The sequence below is a fragment of the Balaenoptera acutorostrata genome, chromosome 9 (assembly GCF_949987535.1).
Source record: "Balaenoptera acutorostrata chromosome 9, mBalAcu1.1, whole genome shotgun sequence".
Classification (NCBI taxonomy): Eukaryota; Metazoa; Chordata; class Mammalia; order Artiodactyla; family Balaenopteridae; genus Balaenoptera; species Balaenoptera acutorostrata.
The window spans coordinates 8,219,068-8,237,966 of record NC_080072.1 but is presented as its reverse complement, the minus strand read 5'-3'; the positions used below and the strand labels follow the sequence as shown (position 1 = coordinate 8,237,966).

Sequence of the window (18,899 nt, the reverse complement as noted above, 5' to 3'; positions counted from 1 at the left end):
TTGGTACCCAACATGGTGGGGATTTTGAGGATGGCCAGTGCTAGGCAGGGCTCCCCTTGGGGGTCTGAGAGCCTGGGGCAAAGAGGCCTGTAGGGCTGGCTCCTCCTTGACTGACCCCTCCTCCCCCAGAAGCAGCTCCATCTCTTTCTGGGTTTCTAGGTGACTTGGCTGGCCCCTCTGGATGAGTTCTACTTTAAACCTGCTGCTGCTACTGTCTCTGTATTGGGGGGGCTCCCACAGGGGCCCCCAGGCAGGAGCCCCCCCAGCCAAGCCCTGCGGGAGGGGCTGCAGCCCCCACCCATCTCAGTGCCCATGCGCCTTCCCCGCTCCCGTCCCTGGCATGCAGCAGATTTCAGGGCACCTGCTGTGGGCCAGGAGTGGCAGAGCCCCTCCTCGACCCTCCTTGTTCGTGGACACCCAGGAGGCTTCTGACCCCTCTGGGCAAGCGACCAGTTGTCCCCTTCTCAGTTTGCAGTCGAGAGCCCCGCAGGGACAGGCTCCAGGTTGAGCTGTGGGGGGTGTCTGCGGAACAAGAAGGGCGCTGTTCCAGGGCTCGCTCTGGAAAGCCAGGGTGCTTGGGTCCTCAAAGGAGGCGACAGGCGCCGGGCCTCCCCGGGCTAGGGACGGGGGAGGGGCGCCCGCCGGCGGAAGGCCCATTAGCTTGCTAATTGCTCTCAGGGAGGGGGGGGCGGGTACCGAGCTGCTGCAGAAGGGGGTGAGGCGAAGTGAGGGCAGAGAAGGGGGTGGGAGTGTCTTTTCCAGCGCTCAGCTAAGTGCTGCAGGAGTGGGGTGGGTGGCAGGTCTCTGCGCCCCCAGGCCCAAGTCCTGCTCTCCGGTAGTACCCCCCGCCCCTGCCCCTCAGAAACCTTAGCGGGCCGACCCCGGCCGGTCTTCGGCAGCGCCCTCTGCACGCAGTCCCTCCAGCTGCACCCCAACAGCCTCCCCGCCCCGAAGCGCCTTCCTCCAACCCGGGGCGGGTTCAGCTGAGCCACCCCCAGCGAAGTGCCCCAGTCCGGGCGTGCCTCTGCCCCATCCCTCCTCTGGCTGCAGTCGCCACCCCGGCCGCCAGGGGGAGCCGACGCGGGGCGGGCGGGCCCGACGCCGGGGGAGGGGGCGGTGCCGCTGCGGTCCCGCCCCCGCCCCGCCCCGGCCGGGCCCCGCCGATTCTCTGGTCTGTCCCGGACAGACTGGCGGGCGGGCGGTGACGCCGCCGGGCCGGAGCGGGCCGCGCGGGAGCGCGCGGAGGGAGCAGCGGCGCCGTCGGGTCCCCGTCGGGGCTCCGTGGGTCCCCGACCCGCCCCCGGCCCAGCTATGGCGGGCGCCAGGCCCGGCGTCCACGCGCTGCAGCTGGAGCCGCCCACCGTCGTGGAGACCCTGCGGCGCGGGAGTAAGTTCATCAAATGGGACGAGGTAAGTGCAGGGGCCCCCTGCTCCGCCCAGATCCGGGGACTCCCTCGCCCCAGCTCCGGCAGACGCCGGGGACCCCCAGCCCAGACTGGCCTGGCCACCGCCCCCCCCACCCCCCATCCCAGCCTGGCTGCGCTCCGGAAACTTGAGTCCCCAGTCGTCCTCGTAATGAAGACTCTGTCCCCCACCCCCCACTCCAGTCCCTCATCTGCGGAAAATTTGGCATTCATTCCTTGGCCCAGAGATTTCGAACCCCAATAAATTCCAGCCCCTCACTTTTCTCTGGCTCTTCTCACCTCTCCCGGCCGGTCTAATTCTGGTTCCCCCAACCCTGGCCTGGTCCCCAGACCCCTGCCCGGCACTGGACAGTCTGGCTCAAGAACCATAGCCCCCAGTCTGGTTCAGTGTACCCCCATTCTGAGTGGGTGCCTCTGGGACCCTACTCTTCCCAGTGCCCTAGTCTGAACATTCTTCTCCATTCATCACTTTTTCACCCTATTCTGGCTGGCACCCCTTTGCCCTGCTTCTGGATCCCAGCCCAGCTCGCTGCTCAGGTGGGAGCACCAAGTCACCCCCCTAGTGGAGACTGTGCTCCCCCCAAGTTCCTCCACCCCGGGGGAACTTTGCTCTCCACTTCTTAGCATCGGGACTTTGAACCCCAATAGATCCTGACTCCCCCTCCCCCCCCTTTACCTGACCTGCCCCTGGAGCTTCCCAGAGGCCCCGCTCCCACCTGCGGCTCTGCGAGCTGTCCTGCACCTCACCCTCGTTTTCACACCGCCCCCTCCTCTGCCCCCTGGGCCCCTCCTTCCCCGGGGCTTTCCCCCCCGCCTGCCTGAGCTGCCTTGCTGCTCCTTCCCGGGCAGGCCGGAGGCCTGGAAGACTCGGCTCCTTTCCGGCTGGGTGGGGCGGGTAGGCGTGGGAGCTGGGGGGAGGGGCTGGGGGCGTGGCCTGAGGTAACAGGTGTGCCATAGAGGGGTGCCCCGGCGCCCCTGGGGCTAGGGGAGACCCCTCCCCCCAGGCCGGCTTGAAGGAAAAAGTTTCTCCTTTTCCTTCCAGTGTGATAAACCCAAATAAGGAAGTGGGAACAGGGAGAGGGCCCTGGGGGTGGGGTGGGGGTTGCTGACAGGGACTTGGGGCCTGAGAACCTGGGGCCTGGGCTGCCTTTGAAGACCAGACCCCTGAGAAGGGGGAGAGGGAGGCCCTGGAGGCAGTACCCACAGAACTCCCCCCTCCTCACACTCCTGGGGGGCCCTGAGCCCAGGGCAGGGTTGGTAATCCCAGAGAGGGGCTGAGGATGGGTGTCAGCACAGTGAGGTGGGGAGGCCCAAGCATCCCAACAGTTCCCAAGCCTCCTATCCCCTCGGCCCCCAGATCAACCTCCTGTCCTTTGTAAGTAAAGGCTGAGATGGGCGGGGCTAGTGCAGTCCCCGTTCTCCAGAAGATGAAAACTGAGTCTGGAGAATGGAGGCTAATCCCAGGCCCCACAGTGGGGTTGTGGCTGAGGTCAGGAGCTGGGAGTCTGGCAGGGGTCCTGGTTCCCTGCTTCCCAAACCTCGGGACTCTGGAGCCATACTGCGTGCATGCAAATCTTGGCTCCTCTTCTTGACGTTAGGCAAACTAGGTAGTCTCTCTGTGCCTCAGTCTCCTCACCTGTAAGATGGGAAGAACAAGAGTGCAAACCTCGTAGGTTGTTAGGAGGACTAAGTGAGCACCTAGATATTGAGCGCTTAGACCCGTACCTGGCAAGCAGTAGGGGCGGTGTCAGGGTGAGCTGTTGTTACGGATCGTCCACCAGTGAGCAGCAGCTTGGGGTGGCACCAAGGTGAGGCAGCGTCTTCTCTTGGCCTGGGGCAGGAGAGTTCTACCTGGGGCCACGTGGTCACTTGGGCCCTGGCCGAGTCTAAGCCTCTGATGACACCACCCCCTCCCCCACTGCTGCTGGTCCTGAGTCACACAGGGTGGCCCTCCTCAGAAAATGGGGCCAGTGCACCCCTTTCTACCCTCCTGCCAGCCAGGGCTGTTGGAGCGAGAACAGAATTCACTGTCTAGTCCTGAGGGCAGGGTGAGTCCCCTTCCGAGGGGACTTAGTCTGTGCTCTGTAGGATGGGGCGAGCCTCGAAGCTGTGAGGCTCCAGTGGGGCGCAGGGTTGGGGGGTGTGATGGACTTTGAAGCAGACGTAAGGGGCGGCTGGTCTTCATGGGGACCCGAGGGACACAGAAGGACCATGGGGGTCAGGCGTCCAAACCCTCTTCTTTCATTCCATAAATATTCCCAAGGGGGCTGTGAGTGCTTCAGCCACCAGGGAGCTCTCAGACCTTATGAGGAAACTGAGCCCAGGCTTGGGGTCTGGGGAGGCCTCCCCAAGGAGGCAGGTCAGATTTCGGGGATAGAGAAGGAAGGGAGAATATCCTTGCAAAGGAGCAATGATGCAAAGACTGGAGGTGGGGAAAGGGTAGTTAGTGGTCCATGTGACAGAGTCTTAGGGCAAGAGAGCAGTGGGGCTGGGAGGGGACTAGGACCTCAGCTTTGTCCTGAGGACTCGAGGGAGCCACAGAGGACCTGTGGGCTGGCTGAGGCTTCGTCTTCGCTCACTGAGAGAAAGACTGGGGCGGGGGGGGGGAATAGGTATGGCCCCAGGGGGTCCAGGGACCAAACCTGGGCGGCAGCCCTCACCCCCTGACCCCTGCCGTCTATCTCATCCCCAGGAGGCCTCCAGTCAGAACCTGGTAACTCTGCGCGTGGACCCCAGTGGCTTCTTCCTGTACTGGACAGGACCCAACATGGTGAGGGCGGGTGCTGGTGCAGTTTGCTCAGGTCTAGGGCTCCCACCCCAGACCCCCGAAACCACCCCCAGCCCCCGCCCATGGGGGTGGGGCCCCGCTGCTGCCTGACCTCTCCCACGGTTCCCTGGACAGGAAGTGCTAAGGGCGGGGGCTGAGGCTGGGGCTCCAGCAGGGGGTGGACACTCCCTGGCCTGGGTGGGGAGCTTGGGGGCTCCCAGCTGTCACCCTGTAGCCTCTCAGACCTCCCCTGGCATCTGGTTTCCCCAGGAGGTGGACACGCTGGATATCAGTTCCATCAGGGACACGAGGACAGGCCGTTATGCCCGCCTACCCAAGGTGAGTGATGGGGGCCCAGGACTCAGGATGGGAGTGAGGCTGTGGGGGATGGGGACAACCCTCTTCACCCTTGGCTTTCACCTTCTCAGGACCCCAAGATTCGGGAGGTGTTGGGCTTTGGGGGCCCTGATGCCCGGTTGGAGGAGAAGTTGATAACAGTGGTGGCCGGGCCAGACCCGGTGAATACATCGTTCTTGAACTTCATGGCCGTGCAGGATGACACAGCCAAGGTGGGCTAGGATTGATGGCTCGGCCTGGGGGAGCTACAGCCTCACTTGCTGAGTCAGCCATCACTTAGTAGGCACCTGTTGTGTACTAGGCTGACCTCTGCCCCTGTTTTTAATCATCCTCTGACAAAGTGGTATTTAAGCACTTAGTGCGTGCCAGACCTAGTTCTGGGCATGGGCTGTGGCTGGGCCAGCCCCTCTGTGCCCCCCTCACCCCCTCCCCCTGGATCCTGACACCTCAGGTCTGGTCCGAGGAGCTGTTCAAGCTGGCTATGAACATCCTGGCTCAGAATGCCTCCCGGAACACCTTCTTGCGCAAAGCGTGAGCCCTGGGCCTGCCCTGGGGCGGCCGGGTTGGGGGGGTGCATCGGGGACGGGGGGGGGGGGGTTCAGGTAGCTGTTCCCAGGGCATGACCCTTCCACCTGTGTCCCCAGGTACACGAAGCTGAAACTTCAGGTGAACCAGGATGGACGGATCCCTGTCAAGAAGTGAGCGCCCCTTTCCCTCAGCACCTTCTCTGCTTTTCTGACCTTGGTGACCTTTGCCCCCACTGACCCTAACCCCTCCCATCTGCTCAGCATCCTGAAGATGTTCTCAGCAGACAAGAAGCGGGTAGAAACTGCGCTGGAATCCTGTGGCCTCAACTTCAACCGGGTGAGGGGGCTGGGGCCAGGGGCCAGGGTTGGGGGGTGTCACGGTGGGCGCCTGCTCTTTGAGGGCTGGCTGTCCCTGGGTTCTCACCCTCCACTCCTGGCCCCTAGAGCGAGTCCATCCGGCCTGACGAGTTTTCCTTGGAAATCTTTGAGCGGTTCTTGAACAAGCTTTGTCTGCGGCCGGACATTGACAAGATCCTGCTGGAGATGTGAGCAGGGCTGGGCCTGCCTCCCAGCCCCCCATACACCGTGTCTGGCCTCTGCTGGCATTCCTTCCAGTTCAAGGGAGGGGAAGTGGAGCTGTCGGGGTCTCTGTGTGCTGGAGCTGTGCCTGTGCTCAGAGCTGCCTTGCCTGGGGCTCTGTCGTGGACAGTTCTATGCTGACCCTTGGCCGGGGTTGCTGTCATCTGCGCACACTGGGGCTGAGGACCCAGTGGCTCAGATGTGTTGTCGGTGAGGGCTGGAGCTGAGATCGGGTCCAGGACCTGGAAGCATGGTGTGGTGGGCCAAGCACTTGGTGGCTTCCAAAGCCCTTGCTGATACCAATGGCAGCACCAAATGGTTAGGAGAGCGGATGGGGAAACTGAGGCCCAGAGGGGCCAGCAACTTGCCCAAGTCCCAGTCAGAGGGTTCTAGAGCCAGGCACGGCCTTCTGACTCCTCACAGGGTGAGGGTTTGGAGCAGGGGCTGGTGAGGCTCCAGCCTGACTCCACTTCCCGCCCTCTCCAGAGGCGCCAAGGGCAAACCATACCTGACGCTGGAGCAGCTCATGGACTTCATCAACCAAAAGCAACGGGACCCGAGGCTCAATGAAGTGCTGTACCCGCCTCTGCGGCCCTCCCAGGCCCGGCTGCTTATCGAGAAGTATGAGCCCAACCAGCAATTCCTGGAGAGAGGTGAGCCGGCGTGGGAGCTGGGGGCAAGGCGGGAGGGCCCCAGCTGCCCCTGCTGACCCCACCCCGCCCCCAGACCAGATGTCCATGGAGGGCTTCAGCCGCTACCTGGGAGGTGAGGAGAACGGCATCCTGCCCCTAGAGGCCCTGGATCTGAGCACAGACATGACCCAGCCGCTCAGTGCCTACTTCATCAACTCCTCACACAACACCTATCTCACGGGTGAGCAAGCCCATCCTAGCGTGACCTCTGCCCTCTGCCCTCTGGCCCTTAGACTGCTTCCCTCCTTTTGGGGTGGCCCCTGCTAGGGATACACGCCGGGAACAGACTGCCTGCCCTGGGGAGTGGGCTTCTGTGCATGGGTTTCTCGGGGTGGTCCAGGAGGCTTCCCTGGGGGAAGGGCTGAGGCTTGCATCTGCCCCGGGAAGGAACAGCCTGTGCGTAGGCCTGGGAGCAGGAGACCCTTTGGTGCTCTTAAGCAGAAAGGAGGCTGAGAGGTGGGGTGGGGCAGGGTGGAGCAGGGTGGGGCGGGGACTGGGGCAGGTAGAGATGAGAGGGACCCCGGGGGCACAGAAGGAATGGGAAGAATTTGGGTTGATCCTAAGTGAGTGGGAAGGCTTCTTGCAAGGTGTTTAGCAGGGAGAGGTGACGTGACCTGGTATGTTTTTAGAAGGATGATGCCAGGTGCTTCGCAGAGATTGGATGGGAGGCGGGGAGGGGCCTGCTGTCCCCAGGAGGAGGTGATGGAGGCTGTTCCAGGGCAGCAGCGGTGGAGGGAGGAAGGGGAAGTGAGGGGCCATGGGGGTGTTGGGGCTGACTCCCCGGTTCAGGCTGGTGGGATGGGGGTGGTGGGTGTTTATCGGAGAGAGGGTGAGACCTGGGGGAGGAGCCAGCCTGTCAGCCGGTGCTGGTGGATGCCGACGCTACCCAGCTTTGGGACTTCGGGGAGAGATGGTGCTGGTTCCACAGCGAATTAAGGAGTGGTCAGAAGCTGGCCAGACAGAGTGTGCCAGGGCCAGGCCACCCCCGGGGCTCTGCGTCCCCAGCATGGCCCGGTTCAGCGCAGGCCTGGGGAAGAGGGCGAGGCTGGCGGGGTGGCCGTGGTGACGGAGCCTCGCCCCCAGCGGGGCAGCTGGCGGGAACCTCGTCGGTGGAGATGTACCGGCAGGCACTGCTGTGGGGCTGCCGCTGCGTGGAGCTGGACGTGTGGAAAGGGCGGCCGCCTGAGGAGGAGCCCTTCATCACCCACGGCTTCACCATGACCACGGAGGTGCCGCTGCGAGACGTGCTGGAGGCCATTGCGGAGACCGCCTTCAAGACCTCACCCTACCCCGTCATCCTCTCCTTTGAGAACCACGTGGACTCGTGAGTGGGCCCCTGACCCTGGGACCCCGATCCTGGCCTGGGGACCCCTGGTGACCCAGAGACAACCACCTCACCATGGCACTGTTGGACTGCTCCTGTGACCTCTGACCCTGGGATCTTTCACTGACCCTGCCGGCCTCTGACCTACCCTGGGGACCTCAGCTTCACCCCAAGAACCTCTGACCTCTGACCTTGGCCCCACAGGGCAAAGCAGCAGGCCAAGATGGCTGAGTACTGCCGCTCCATCTTTGGGGACGCACTGCTCATCGACCCCCTGGACAAGTACCCGGTATGGGGCACAGAGCCGGGGCGGGGCATGGGGGTGAGGGCGCCCAGCAGACCCTGACCTGTCCGTGCCCACCAGCTGGCCCCGGGCGTCCCCCTGCCCAGCCCCCAGGACCTGATGGGCCGCATCCTGGTGAAGAACAAGAAGCGGCACCGGCCCAGCACTGGCGTTCCCGACAGCTCCGTGCGCAAGCGGCCGCTAGAGCAGAGCAACTCGGCCCTGAGCGAGAGCTCTGCCGCCACCGAGCCCTCCTCGCCCCAGCTCGGTACGGCCCTGGCCCGACCTTCGACCCTAGTCCTGACCCTAGCCTCCCACTTCGCCGAACTCAGCCCTCCCTGGGGATGCTCTCTCTGCTCCCAACCTGACCTCCCTCCTCACCAAGCCGCTCGCCACCGCTCAGCTGAGTATGGGACCTCTGACCCCTGACCCCAGGTGCTCACCTCACTGAACTTCACCCCAGTTGGATTTGGCTCCATCCACCTCCTGACCCCTCAATCTCAACCTCCACCTTGCACCTCACAGAGCCCTCCCCCTGAACCAGGTTATGACTCTGAATTCTGACCTCTGACCTCAATCACCTCTCACCTAAACCACCTCTCTCCTGAGATCCCTACTGAGTCTACCCACCCAGCTGGTTCTAATTTCAGCTCACCCTGGACCTCTCACTTTACTGAGGTCCCGCTTACATCCAACCCCTGAGTGCTCACCTCACTACGCGCCCTCACTGGCTGTGGGCCTCACTGACCCCTGACTTGGAACCCCACCTTGTCATCCTTTACCCTCACCGTCAAGGCTGTTGTACCCCAGTTCTCACCCTTCTGAGCCACGCTACCTACCTCCCTGCTGGATATAACTCTGCATCCTGATCTTTGACCTTTGATTCCTCTACACCATCGTTCGGTTTGATCCCATCCAGCTCCTGAGCTCCCCTCGTCCCCCAGCCACACTGCCCTGAGAGTACCCCTTGACTCCGTGAGTCGCCTCTACACACTGGGCACAACTCCTCCTGGCTCCTGTGTGTCTGTGTGTGCCCTGACCCCCGACCTCCTGTGGCCTTGTCCTCTGCAGGGTCCCCCAGCTCTGACAGCTGCCCAGGCCTGAGCAATGGGGAGGAGGCGGGCCTTGAGAAGCCCAGCCTGGAGCCTCAGAAGTCTCTGGGTGAGGAGAGTTTGCAGCGGGGCCCTGATGCTCTTGGATCTGCCTACCGTGAGGATGAGGAAGAGGATGAGGAAGAGGAGGAACAGACGGACCCCAAAAAGCCGACCACCGACGAGGTCAGGCCTACAGGCAGGAGGAGGGGGTGGTGGCACATCTTCACCTCCCAAGTGTTTGCTGCGCCCTGACTGTGCCGGGCACAGCACCGGGTGCTGGGTCCGCTCGCGATCAGATGTTATCCCTGCGCTCCCAGAGTTCAGAGGGGGGAGTGTGTGGAGTGGGGGAGGGGCCTTAGATAAACAGGCACGGAAGCGAGTGTGCAGTTGTGTTCGGGACGTGGGCCGGGAGGAGTGAGTTAGGGTGCAGAACTGGGGGGAGGAGGGGGAGTCGGACCTCAGCGGGGACGTTGGGTGAGCAGACCTGAGGAAGAGGGAACACTGTGCAAAGGCCCTGTGGCAGGGCCAGAGAGTGCAGGGGGAGGGGGCAGTGCAAGACGAGGGAGCGCTGAGTTTTGAGGAGAGAAGGTGACAGAGAAGGTCAATCATGAGATTGGGTTTGAGAGGGGCCCAGAGTGGGGAAGGGTGGGGGCAGCCATGGTCGAGCTCAGGTAGCAGGGCTTGAGTTTGAGGCTCTTGTGAGCCACCCAAGAGGAGATGGCAGGTGGTGGTTGGAAATGAGACTGGGGATGGAAATTTGGGGCTCAGCTGCATGTGAATAATTGAACCCCTGGGGTTGGGTGAGGAGTTCCAGCTTCTAAGCATCAGGGAGGTAGAAGGCAAACCAGGAAGGTGGGGTCCAGGGCACATTGGAGAGGCCCAGAGAGAAGGCTGCGGGGCAGATGGGACCCGGACTGACAGGCCGTGGCCAGGCTGGGGTCTTTGCTGAGAGAACTGGGCAGTGTGATTGCAGGGCTGGGAGGAGGGTCAGTGCCTCCTTTGTGGTGGGGGGGGCAGGTGAGGGAACTTCCAACTGATGGCTGGGGGCCATGGGACCGCTGACCCTGCATTTGGGGGCCACAGGGCACTGCCAGCAGTGAGGTCAATGCCACTGAGGAAATGTCGACACTTGTCAACTACATCGAGCCCGTCAAGTTCAAGTCCTTCGAGGCTGCTCGAAGTGAGTGGGGTGAGAGGTGGAGAAGTGGGAGGGGGTCTGGCCCTGCCAGGCCTGACCCCCTCCCCCTCCCCACCCCCCAGAGAGGAACAAGTGCTTTGAGATGTCATCCTTTGTGGAGACCAAGGCCATGGAGCAACTGACCAAGAGCCCCATGGAGTTTGTGGAGTATCCTTCCGTGTTGCTAGGGCTAGCGGGGTGGGGCTACTCCCTCGGAGGCTGGCTCAGATTGTTCTGACCCCACCCGTAGCACCTGCGCAGGATCCTGATGCTCTAGCACCCCGCTCTGGGTTTTGAGCAGGCCTGGGAGACTGTAGGGCCTAGGCCGAGAAGCGGGGGACTGAAGGGGCAGCTTGAGCAAAGGCGGGGAGGTGGGTTCACAGGAGCTGAGGATGGGCCTGGAGCACTGGGCTCGAGGCAGAAGGCGGGGCCGCTACCCGCCGGGGCCAGTACCCAGCGTGGCCCCTGACTGCCAACCTCAGATACAACAAGCAGCAGCTCAGCCGCATCTACCCCAAGGGCACACGCGTGGACTCGTCCAACTACATGCCCCAGCTCTTCTGGAACGTGGGCTGCCAGCTCGTCGCGCTCAACTTCCAGACCCTGGGTGAGCGCTGGCCTGCTTTGACCTTTGACCTCTGGCCCCCAGCCTCACTGACTTCTGCCCCATGACCCTGTTACTCTTGACTGAAGGGGCCTCTGACCGTCTAATCCCAGATCCCCAAACCCAGCCGAGACCTTGGCTGACCCTAACTCCTGACCTTGGCTGATCCTAGACCCTTCCCCTTGTCCATTCTTTCCTGAGTCTGGATCCTTGATGCCATTTGATCTGACCTGAACGACTCCTGGTCCCCCCTCTGCACAGCACTGTTCTTCCTGACCCCTGACCCCATTTGACCTGCTGACCCTCGCCCTCCCCCTGTTGCCCCCAGACGTGGCCATGCAGCTCAACGTGGGCGTGTTCGAGTACAACGGGCGCAGTGGCTACCTACTCAAGCCCGAGTTCATGCGGCGGCCGGACAAGTCCTTTGACCCCTTCACCGAGGTCATCGTGGACGGCATCGTGGCCAATGCCGTGCGGGTCAAGGTGGGGCCAGGGAGGGCTCAGGCCAGGGTGTCCTGGGGATGGGACTCTCAGCAGCCTCCTCACCCTCCTGGCCCCCCAGGTGATCTCGGGGCAGTTCCTGTCCGACAGGAAGGTGGGCATCTACGTGGAGGTGGATATGTTCGGCCTCCCCGTCGACACGCGGCGCAAGTACCGCACTCGGACCTCTCAGGGGAACTCGTTCAACCCCGTGTGGGATGAGGAGCCCTTCGACTTCCCCAAGGTGAGCCCCACGCCTGCGCCCTCCCCGGCACAGGGAGCTGCAGCCCAGACCTGCCGGGCTCTCTTAGTGGGGGGACGGGAACCGGGAGCACCGGTGGCGGTTGGGGATGCGAAGGTGGGCGTGCCCCGGCACCTCAAGGCTGGGCCTGTCACCTCGAGGCCCCACCCCGGCTCCTGCAGGTCCCCGCATCAGGCTCACACTCCCTTCCCTCTGTGGGGTGAGAGGAGAGGACAGGAAGCTGAGCCAGCAGGAGGTCCCGCAGCGGGGAGTGGGTGCCGCCCACCCCGTCTCCCAGGCAGGAGGGACTTGCTCCAAGCTCACCCCAGCTTCTCCCTGCCCCCCAAATGGATGGGCCCTCTGCAGCCTGCTGGGGTGGGGCGTGGCCTCAGGCCCAGACGCATGGCTCACTCCAGTTTCTAAGCTGGCAGTGACCAGACCTGTCCCACCATAGCGATGCCTGGAGGGGTCCATCTGCCTGTTCTCTTGACTCAGGGCTCTGGTGGAAGCTGGTCATCCCTTTGGCGAGGTCACAGAGGTGTGGGTCCACCACTGGCTCAGTGGCGATGGTGACTGATGGTCAGTGGTTGGGTCAGATTGTCCAAGGGCCCACTCTGGGTGTCGGCCTTGGTGGCTGTGGTCAGCTGCAGCTCAGACCAGTCTGGGCCCTCAGGTGGTGCTGCCCACGCTGGCTTCGCTGCGCATCGCGGCCTTTGAGGAGGGTGGCAAGTTCGTGGGGCACCGGATCCTGCCTGTCTCTGCCATCCGCTCAGGTGAGGCCACTTGGGCTGTGGGCAGCGTGGGGGGCAGGGTGTGTGGGGACCTATCGGGGCGCAGCCACCTTGCCCTCCCGCCCTCCCAGGGTACCACTACATCTGCCTGCGGAACGAGGCCAACCAGCCGCTGTGCCTGCCGGCCCTGCTCATCTACACTGAGGCCTCTGACTACATCCCCGATGACCACCAGGGTGAGCTGGAGGGAGCTGGGGCGGGGCAGGCCAGGCAGGGTGGGGACAAGGACACCACCAGGGCCTGGGAGTGGCTGGGACTGGTGGCCCCAACTGAGGGTGGTAAACAGAGCTGAGGGTGGGTTCTGTGCTCCCTCCGTCCCTCTGTGAGACCAGAGCCGGGGAAGGCTGGTCCGGAGGCTGGCTCCGGGGGTTTTGTCTCTGAGACCCTTGCCCTCTGCTCCCACCCAGACTACGCAGAGGCCCTGATCAATCCCATCAAGCACGTCAGCCTGATGGACCAGAGGGCCAAGCAGCTGGCCGCCCTCATTGGGGAGAGTGAGGTGAGCCAGGGCAGGTCGGGGGCAGGCAGGAGGCAGCAGGGCTCAGGCTCACCTGGACCCTGGGGACCCCTGGGGGTCGGGGTGTGGGTGGGGTAGGGTGGTGAGGGCTGACCTCTGGGCCCAACCCTGGTGGAGAAGCACCCTGCAGCCTTCTCTGCTCTCCTCCACCTGCACCGTCCCATGCCACTTCCAGCTGGTGGTCTGGCTCTTCTCCCCAAGTGGGGCTGTTCCCTGCCTGCTGCAGACGCTAACTTCATGCAGTTACCCACACTGTCCCTCCAACTCTGGGCTCCGCCTCCAACGCTGGCCTTTCTGCCCTGGTACAGGGCAGCGTGGGGCTTCAGGGCTCTCTTGTTCAATAGGCTCAGCCATCTCCGGTTACTCTCCACGTTTTAAGGAGGTGGAAACCACCCCTTTTGCATGAGAAAGGCCTTCAGGATAGTCCTGGGCGAGAACTCTTCCTGCTGCCAGCGGGTTCGAAGCCAGGGTTCAGGGTTCAGCCATGGCCGCTTCACCAGGGCAGCTGGAAACCCTGAAAGCTTTTAAAACGCGGGTCCTGGGAGCCGGGCAGTGGCTTCTGCGGGGAGGGGTCAGGAGCAGAGGCTCGCCGCAGATCTAGACCCGGTCTCACGGGGCCCGGCGGCAGGCAGGGAAGAGAGACGGCTGCCTAGAGCTGTTAGTGGGAGAGGCTGGTGCCCACTCTGTGGTCACTTCCTTCATTGATTTAATCAGGAGCTAAGCAACGAGAAAGATGAGCAGCTGTGGGCAAGGGTGGAGGGGGACTTGGAGAGGGGAGGAAACGGGGCTGGGCCAAGGCTTTCCGGAGCAATCTGGAAGTTCCTAAGCATATGCAATGAGGCCTGGCATCCTAGAGACACACCTCACGTTATCTTCTTCATGCCTCACGTGGAAAGAGAGGTTAGAAATGCTTGTTTTATACCTCTCGTTCTCATGGAGTTGTCCCAGCAGCCCCACATTACAGAGGAGGAGTCCAGGGCCAGGCAGGCTGAGGGAGGTTGTGAAGGACAGAAAGGTCTGGAGACGGGGAATTCCCTGGTGGTCCAGTGGTTAGGACTCCGCACTTTCACTGCTGTGGGCCTGGGTTCGATCCCTGGTCGGGGAACTAAGATCCCACATGCTGCGTGACGTGGCCAAAAAAAAAAAAGGGTCTGGAGAGAACAGCATTTCTGGAAAGAGCATAGAGCATTCTACTTTCTCCCCCACAGGCTCAGGCTGGCCCGGAGACAAGCCAGGAGACCCAGTCTCAGCAGCCAGGGTCCCAGCTGACCCCAAACCCCACACCCAGCCCACTGGACACCTCCCCCCGCCGGCCCCCAGGCCCCGTCACCTGCCCCACCAGCACCTCCCTCAGCAGCCCAGGTGAGGGGCGGCCTGGAGTGGCCTCAGGGGCATAGCTCTGCTGCTGGCTCCTCCAGCTTCTGACAGACTTGCTTCTGCTCTCCAGGTCAGCGCGATGACCTCATTGCCAGCATCCTCTCAGGTAGGGGGCAGGCCTGTTCTGGGGGCGGGGCTACTCCCAGAGGGGGCGGGTGCTCCTGCAGGGTTGGTCTGCCCCAGCCCAGCCTGGCCCGGCCCATCTTTGCTCTGCTGCCCACAGAGGTGGCCCCGGCTCCGCTGGATGAGCTCCGAGGCCACAAGGCCCTGGTGAAGCTCCAGAGCCGGCAAGAGCGAGACTTTCGAGAGCTGCACAAGAAGCATCAGCGGAAGGCGGTTGCCCTCACACGCCGGTTGCTCGACAGCCTGGCCCAGGCCCAGGCCGAGAGCAGGTGCCGGCACCGGCCGGGTGTCCTGTGAGTGTCCAGCCTGCCTGCGTGCATGGATGTGAATATGAGGATGTGTGTGCACATGGGGTTTTGCACTACGTGGGCGTGGAGGGACGGCCAAGCACTGCCCCTTGACCCCAGGGAGGAGGGTTTGGTGCAAGGAGGACAGAGGAGTCTGGGTCCCACCCTCTTTCCGCCAGGGAGCGATACCTTTTTTGAAGTCCCTGTAAGAGCGTGTTTCCAGAGACTGTTGCCCAAACAGGCTCCCAACATTTGGGTGGAGCTAACGGGCCTCCTCATTGGCGTAACAGATCCCACCCCTCTGGGCTGGCATCTCCCATTGCCTGCTGGAGTATGCCCTGTCCCCCTGCCCTCCCAGCCCAAGTCCATGTGACGACCTGAGCATCACCCAGAGGGGTTCTCCCCACAGAGGCGGGGAGGACGAGAGGGAGGAGGAGGAAGAGGTGAAGAGGTATCAAGAGTTCCAAAAGAAACAGGTGCAGTGTCTGCTGGAGCTGAGGGAGGCCCAGGCGGACACAGAGGCCGAGCGGAGGCTGGAGCACCTGAGACAGGTGAGGGGGACGTGTGGCAGTGGGGGAGAGACTGCCTCCTGGACAGGCCTGTCACGGCCTGTGTCACCTGTTGGCCACCTGTGTCTATAGGCTCAGCAGAAGCTCAGGGAGATTGTCATGGATGCTCACACCACTCAGTTCAAGAGACTGAAGGAGATGAACGAGAGGTGAAGGCAGGGGATCTCATGGGCAGACGGGGGATACTCCCTGGTGCCAGGAGGAGGGCAGAGACCCCAGTCCTGCCATTGAGCCTTTCTCTTTCCCCACTGGCTCCTCCAGGGAGAAGAAGGAACTGCAGAAGATCCTGGACAGGAAGCGCCACAACAGTATCTCAGAGGCAAAGACCAGGGAGAAACATAAGAAGGAGGCGTAAGGGCATCAGGGCCGGGAGCCATTTGGGCGCTGGGCAGGCCGGGCCGGGTGCCTGGGCACTGAGCCCATCCTGCCTTGCTCCTGTGCAGGGAACTGACAGAGATTAACCGTCGGCACATCACTGAGTCGGTCAACTCCATCCGTCGGGTGAGTGAAGCTCAGGTGCCACCCTAGCCCACCCCTGTTCCTTCAGTCATCGTAAACCTGTATCCTGGGGGCCAGCCTGGTGCTACGTTGCCCTAGGGGGATTTCTAGAGCCTTTTCCTTTGGGTCTGGAAGGTTTGCTATAAGAGTCATCTCAGGACCCTGGCCACACAATTCCGGGAGCCTATGCCTGCCTGACTTCTGTGCCCAGGCAGAGCCCTGGGGTCCGGGCCCCTTCCTTAGAGACCCTTGGCTGAGCCCTTGCCCCCCCCACCCCCCACAGCTGGAGGAGGCCCAGAAGCAGCGGCAGGAACGCCTTGTGGCCATGCAGCAGCAGATTCTCCAACAGCTGACAGAAGAGGAGCCCAAGGTGAGGCCTTGGATGAGGGGCAGGCGGGCAGCAGCTAGGCAGAGCGCCGGGTGGCCTGGCTTTGCCTGTGATACTCCTCTTCCTGCAGCTGCTGGCCCAGCTGGCCCAGGAGTGTCAGGAGCAGCGGGAGAGGCTGCCCCAGGAGATCCGCTGGAGCCTGCTGGGCGAGACGCCGGAGGGACTGGGGGACGGGCATCTGGTGGCCTGTGCCAGCAATGGTCACGCGCCTGGGAGCAGTGGGCACCTGTCTGGCGCTGATTCGGAGAGCCAAGAGGAGACTACGAAGCTCTGAACTGGCTGAGCAAGAGGTGGCCACCAGGCCAGGGTGGGCACTGGGAGGAGGGCAGGAGGCTAAGACACTAAATGCTTTTTTTAAAAAAAAACTTTTTATGTTTAGAAATTTTATTTTTTTAAACTGGGGCGAGCACCCCACACTAACTCCCTTCCTTCACCCTCCTGGGGCCCCTTTAATCCCCAGTCCCTCCTTCCTGCCCTCAGTCCTAGGGAAGGTGCTGGGTGGGTCACTCTGGGCCAGAAGGGCCTCGCCCCCAGGACACCCACACCCTAGAGTGGGACTCATCTCCCTCACTTCCCCAGGGAACAGTGGGTGGAGACTTCGAGCTCTGGGAAGTTGGGGTCACATTCTTTCTCTATCCTTTGGGGATTTTTTTACATGAATAAAAGTGGATTTCAGGGACCCTGTGTGCAGCGTGGTTTGGGGTGGGGCAGTGCTGGAGAGGACTCGGGCCCTAGATCTGGCTCTGCTACTTCTGGAGCCTCAGTTTTCTCATCTATAAAATGGGATTGTGGGCATTGTGGGATTGAGGTCAGGCCCCCAACAGAGGGTTGCTGGGTTTCAACCTTCAGACCTCCTTGCCCAGGAACTGCCTGCAGATCTTCCCAGTGACCTGACATCAGAGGCCCTCTGGCCTTCCCCAGGCTTTCCTGCCTCTATGCCCTCTGCCCTGGGCTACCACTCCTGCTCCCCTCTCCTCCTACACCCCCACCCCACCCCCACCCATTACTTTTCTCCCTCCCGGGCTCTTTTTGTCCTCCCTTCACAGAGGCTCAGGCCTCTGCTTCAGGAAGCCTCCCCTGCACCCTCTTCCTGTTGCCTGATATGACCCAAGCACCCAGCATCTTCCGCTGAGGCTGCTCCGGGCCACACAGGCAGTTGACTGTATCGGGGGATGGACCTGCTAGGGGTGGAGCTGGGCAGCTCAGAACCTGCCCACCATCAGGGGACCTGGTTGCTCTCAGCAATAGGTGGGAAGTGGATGAGCCTGGAAGTGACCCTTGGGTGAAGGGAGGCTGACAGTCACAGACACAGGGGCTAGGAGACGCAGCATCCCCCTCATCCCTGTGAGGGAGACGTTATGCCTGTTTTGCAGATGAGGAAACTGAGGCCACAACTAAGTCAAGACGTCCTGACCTGGAGGCAGGGTGGGCCTGGACCCTCTATGGCAGACTGTCTTCGGCCAGCCTGGAGGACCTGCTCCATTGCCTCCCCCTCCTGCCCTGGGACAGCGTGGAGTGGCAGAGACCCTGCAGCGAGGGTGCGGCTGGGTTCTGCAGCAGGGTCAGGCTGGCACTTCTTCAAGGCCTCTCCCAGCTTCCTGGCGCTTCCCGGGCTGCCTCCCTCCTCCAGAGGAAGGCAGCCTCTTATCTGAGCTTATCTCCTGCCAATTGAGTGTTTTCTTTCTTTGTTTTTGCTGCAACCTCAGGCAAACAGATGGGGTGGGGAGGCCAGAGAAACAGGATTTCCAGAGCGGGGGCTTCCCAGGGCTGGGGACCTCTGCCTTGGGCCCTGCTCCCTTAGGGTCAGTATCATTGCCCGGGCCTTCCCTGCTTCTGTGGTCAGTTCTGGTCCTAGCCCCAAAACTGCCCCGTCCAGGCCCCTGAGCAGCTGACTCCCATTTTCCTGACTCCACATATAAACACTACACGTCAGTCCACAGGTCCTCAAAGACCAGGCTAAACTCCAAGCTCCTGGGCATGACATTCTGACCCTTGAGAAGCCTGGCCTCTGCAGCTCCCCCATCCTTCCAAGGGTTTACTCTTTCCTCCACTGGGAATGACAGCCCCCTCCCCCATCTCCTCAAGTCTCAGCTCTAGCTCACCTCCTCCCTGAAGCCGTCCCTGACTTTACCATGCCGGAGGGAGCCGCCCTCACCCTGCTTCCAGGCCCCTGTTAATAGCACTGACTGACAGTAACTCCACTGTGAGAGGTTGGCTTTCCCCTTGCCAGGAAGCTTGGGATAGCAGGGGCTGTGGCGTAATTCATCTCTGTGTACCTAGTACAAAGTGCTGGCTGGTCTGTAGGGGGCGCCAATAAATCTTTCTGAAATTGAGCTCTGAGCTCTGCTCCCAGGTCCTGGTGAAGCTTCTCGGGTTCCCTAGCGATCACTCTACTCACAGCCCTGGGCCGAGCGTTCCACCCCCTCCCCTGCCCTACGCGTCCAGCCAGTTCCCTGAGGAGCGCTGGCCCCAGGCCGGCCACACAGTAGCTGCTCAAAAGGACTGACCCAAATAGGAACAAATGACCCTCCCTGGGGGACTGCGGCACGGTTTGCAGTGCGTGGAATTCCGGCGGCCAGCCGGGCTGCAGTTCCCAATTACCATATTAGAGATAAGGACCTGGGCGTCCCCGAGGTCCGGTCGCGCTCCGCTTCCCGGAGGCCAAGCAGCCGTGGCTCTGCTCGCCGCCTCAACCCCTCTGATCTCGGTCCCATGATGTCACTCAGAAACAGCCTCAGTTTCCCTTATATATAAAACGGGGGCATCTTTTGAAACTCTGTCAGTGCTACCGCTCCCCCTG

General features: G+C 62.3%; 1 protein-coding gene across 1 annotated transcript; it reads left to right on the top strand.

Annotated features, from left to right (window-relative positions):
- Positions 1–1,154: 1,154 nt before the first annotated feature.
- On the top strand, positions 1,155–18,432 carry PLCB3 (phospholipase C beta 3). Its single transcript, XM_007174320.2, has 32 exons — positions 1,155–1,410; positions 4,117–4,194; positions 4,462–4,530; positions 4,620–4,760; positions 5,000–5,079; positions 5,193–5,246; positions 5,337–5,412; positions 5,520–5,620; positions 6,141–6,307; positions 6,381–6,527; positions 7,430–7,670; positions 7,875–7,959; positions 8,035–8,221; positions 9,025–9,230; positions 10,131–10,227; positions 10,308–10,392; positions 10,707–10,831; positions 11,157–11,311; positions 11,391–11,552; positions 12,223–12,322; positions 12,412–12,516; positions 12,748–12,839; positions 14,066–14,219; positions 14,305–14,340; positions 14,458–14,650; positions 15,054–15,195; positions 15,286–15,362; positions 15,475–15,564; positions 15,657–15,714; positions 15,995–16,081; positions 16,170–16,389; positions 17,473–18,432. The coding sequence occupies exons 1-31, from the start codon at positions 1,312–1,314 to the stop codon at positions 16,371–16,373; spliced, it is 3,693 nt and encodes a 1,230-aa protein (XP_007174382.2). The 5' UTR covers positions 1,155–1,311; the 3' UTR covers positions 16,374–16,389; positions 17,473–18,432.
- The last annotated feature ends 467 nt before the right edge of the window (positions 18,433–18,899 follow it).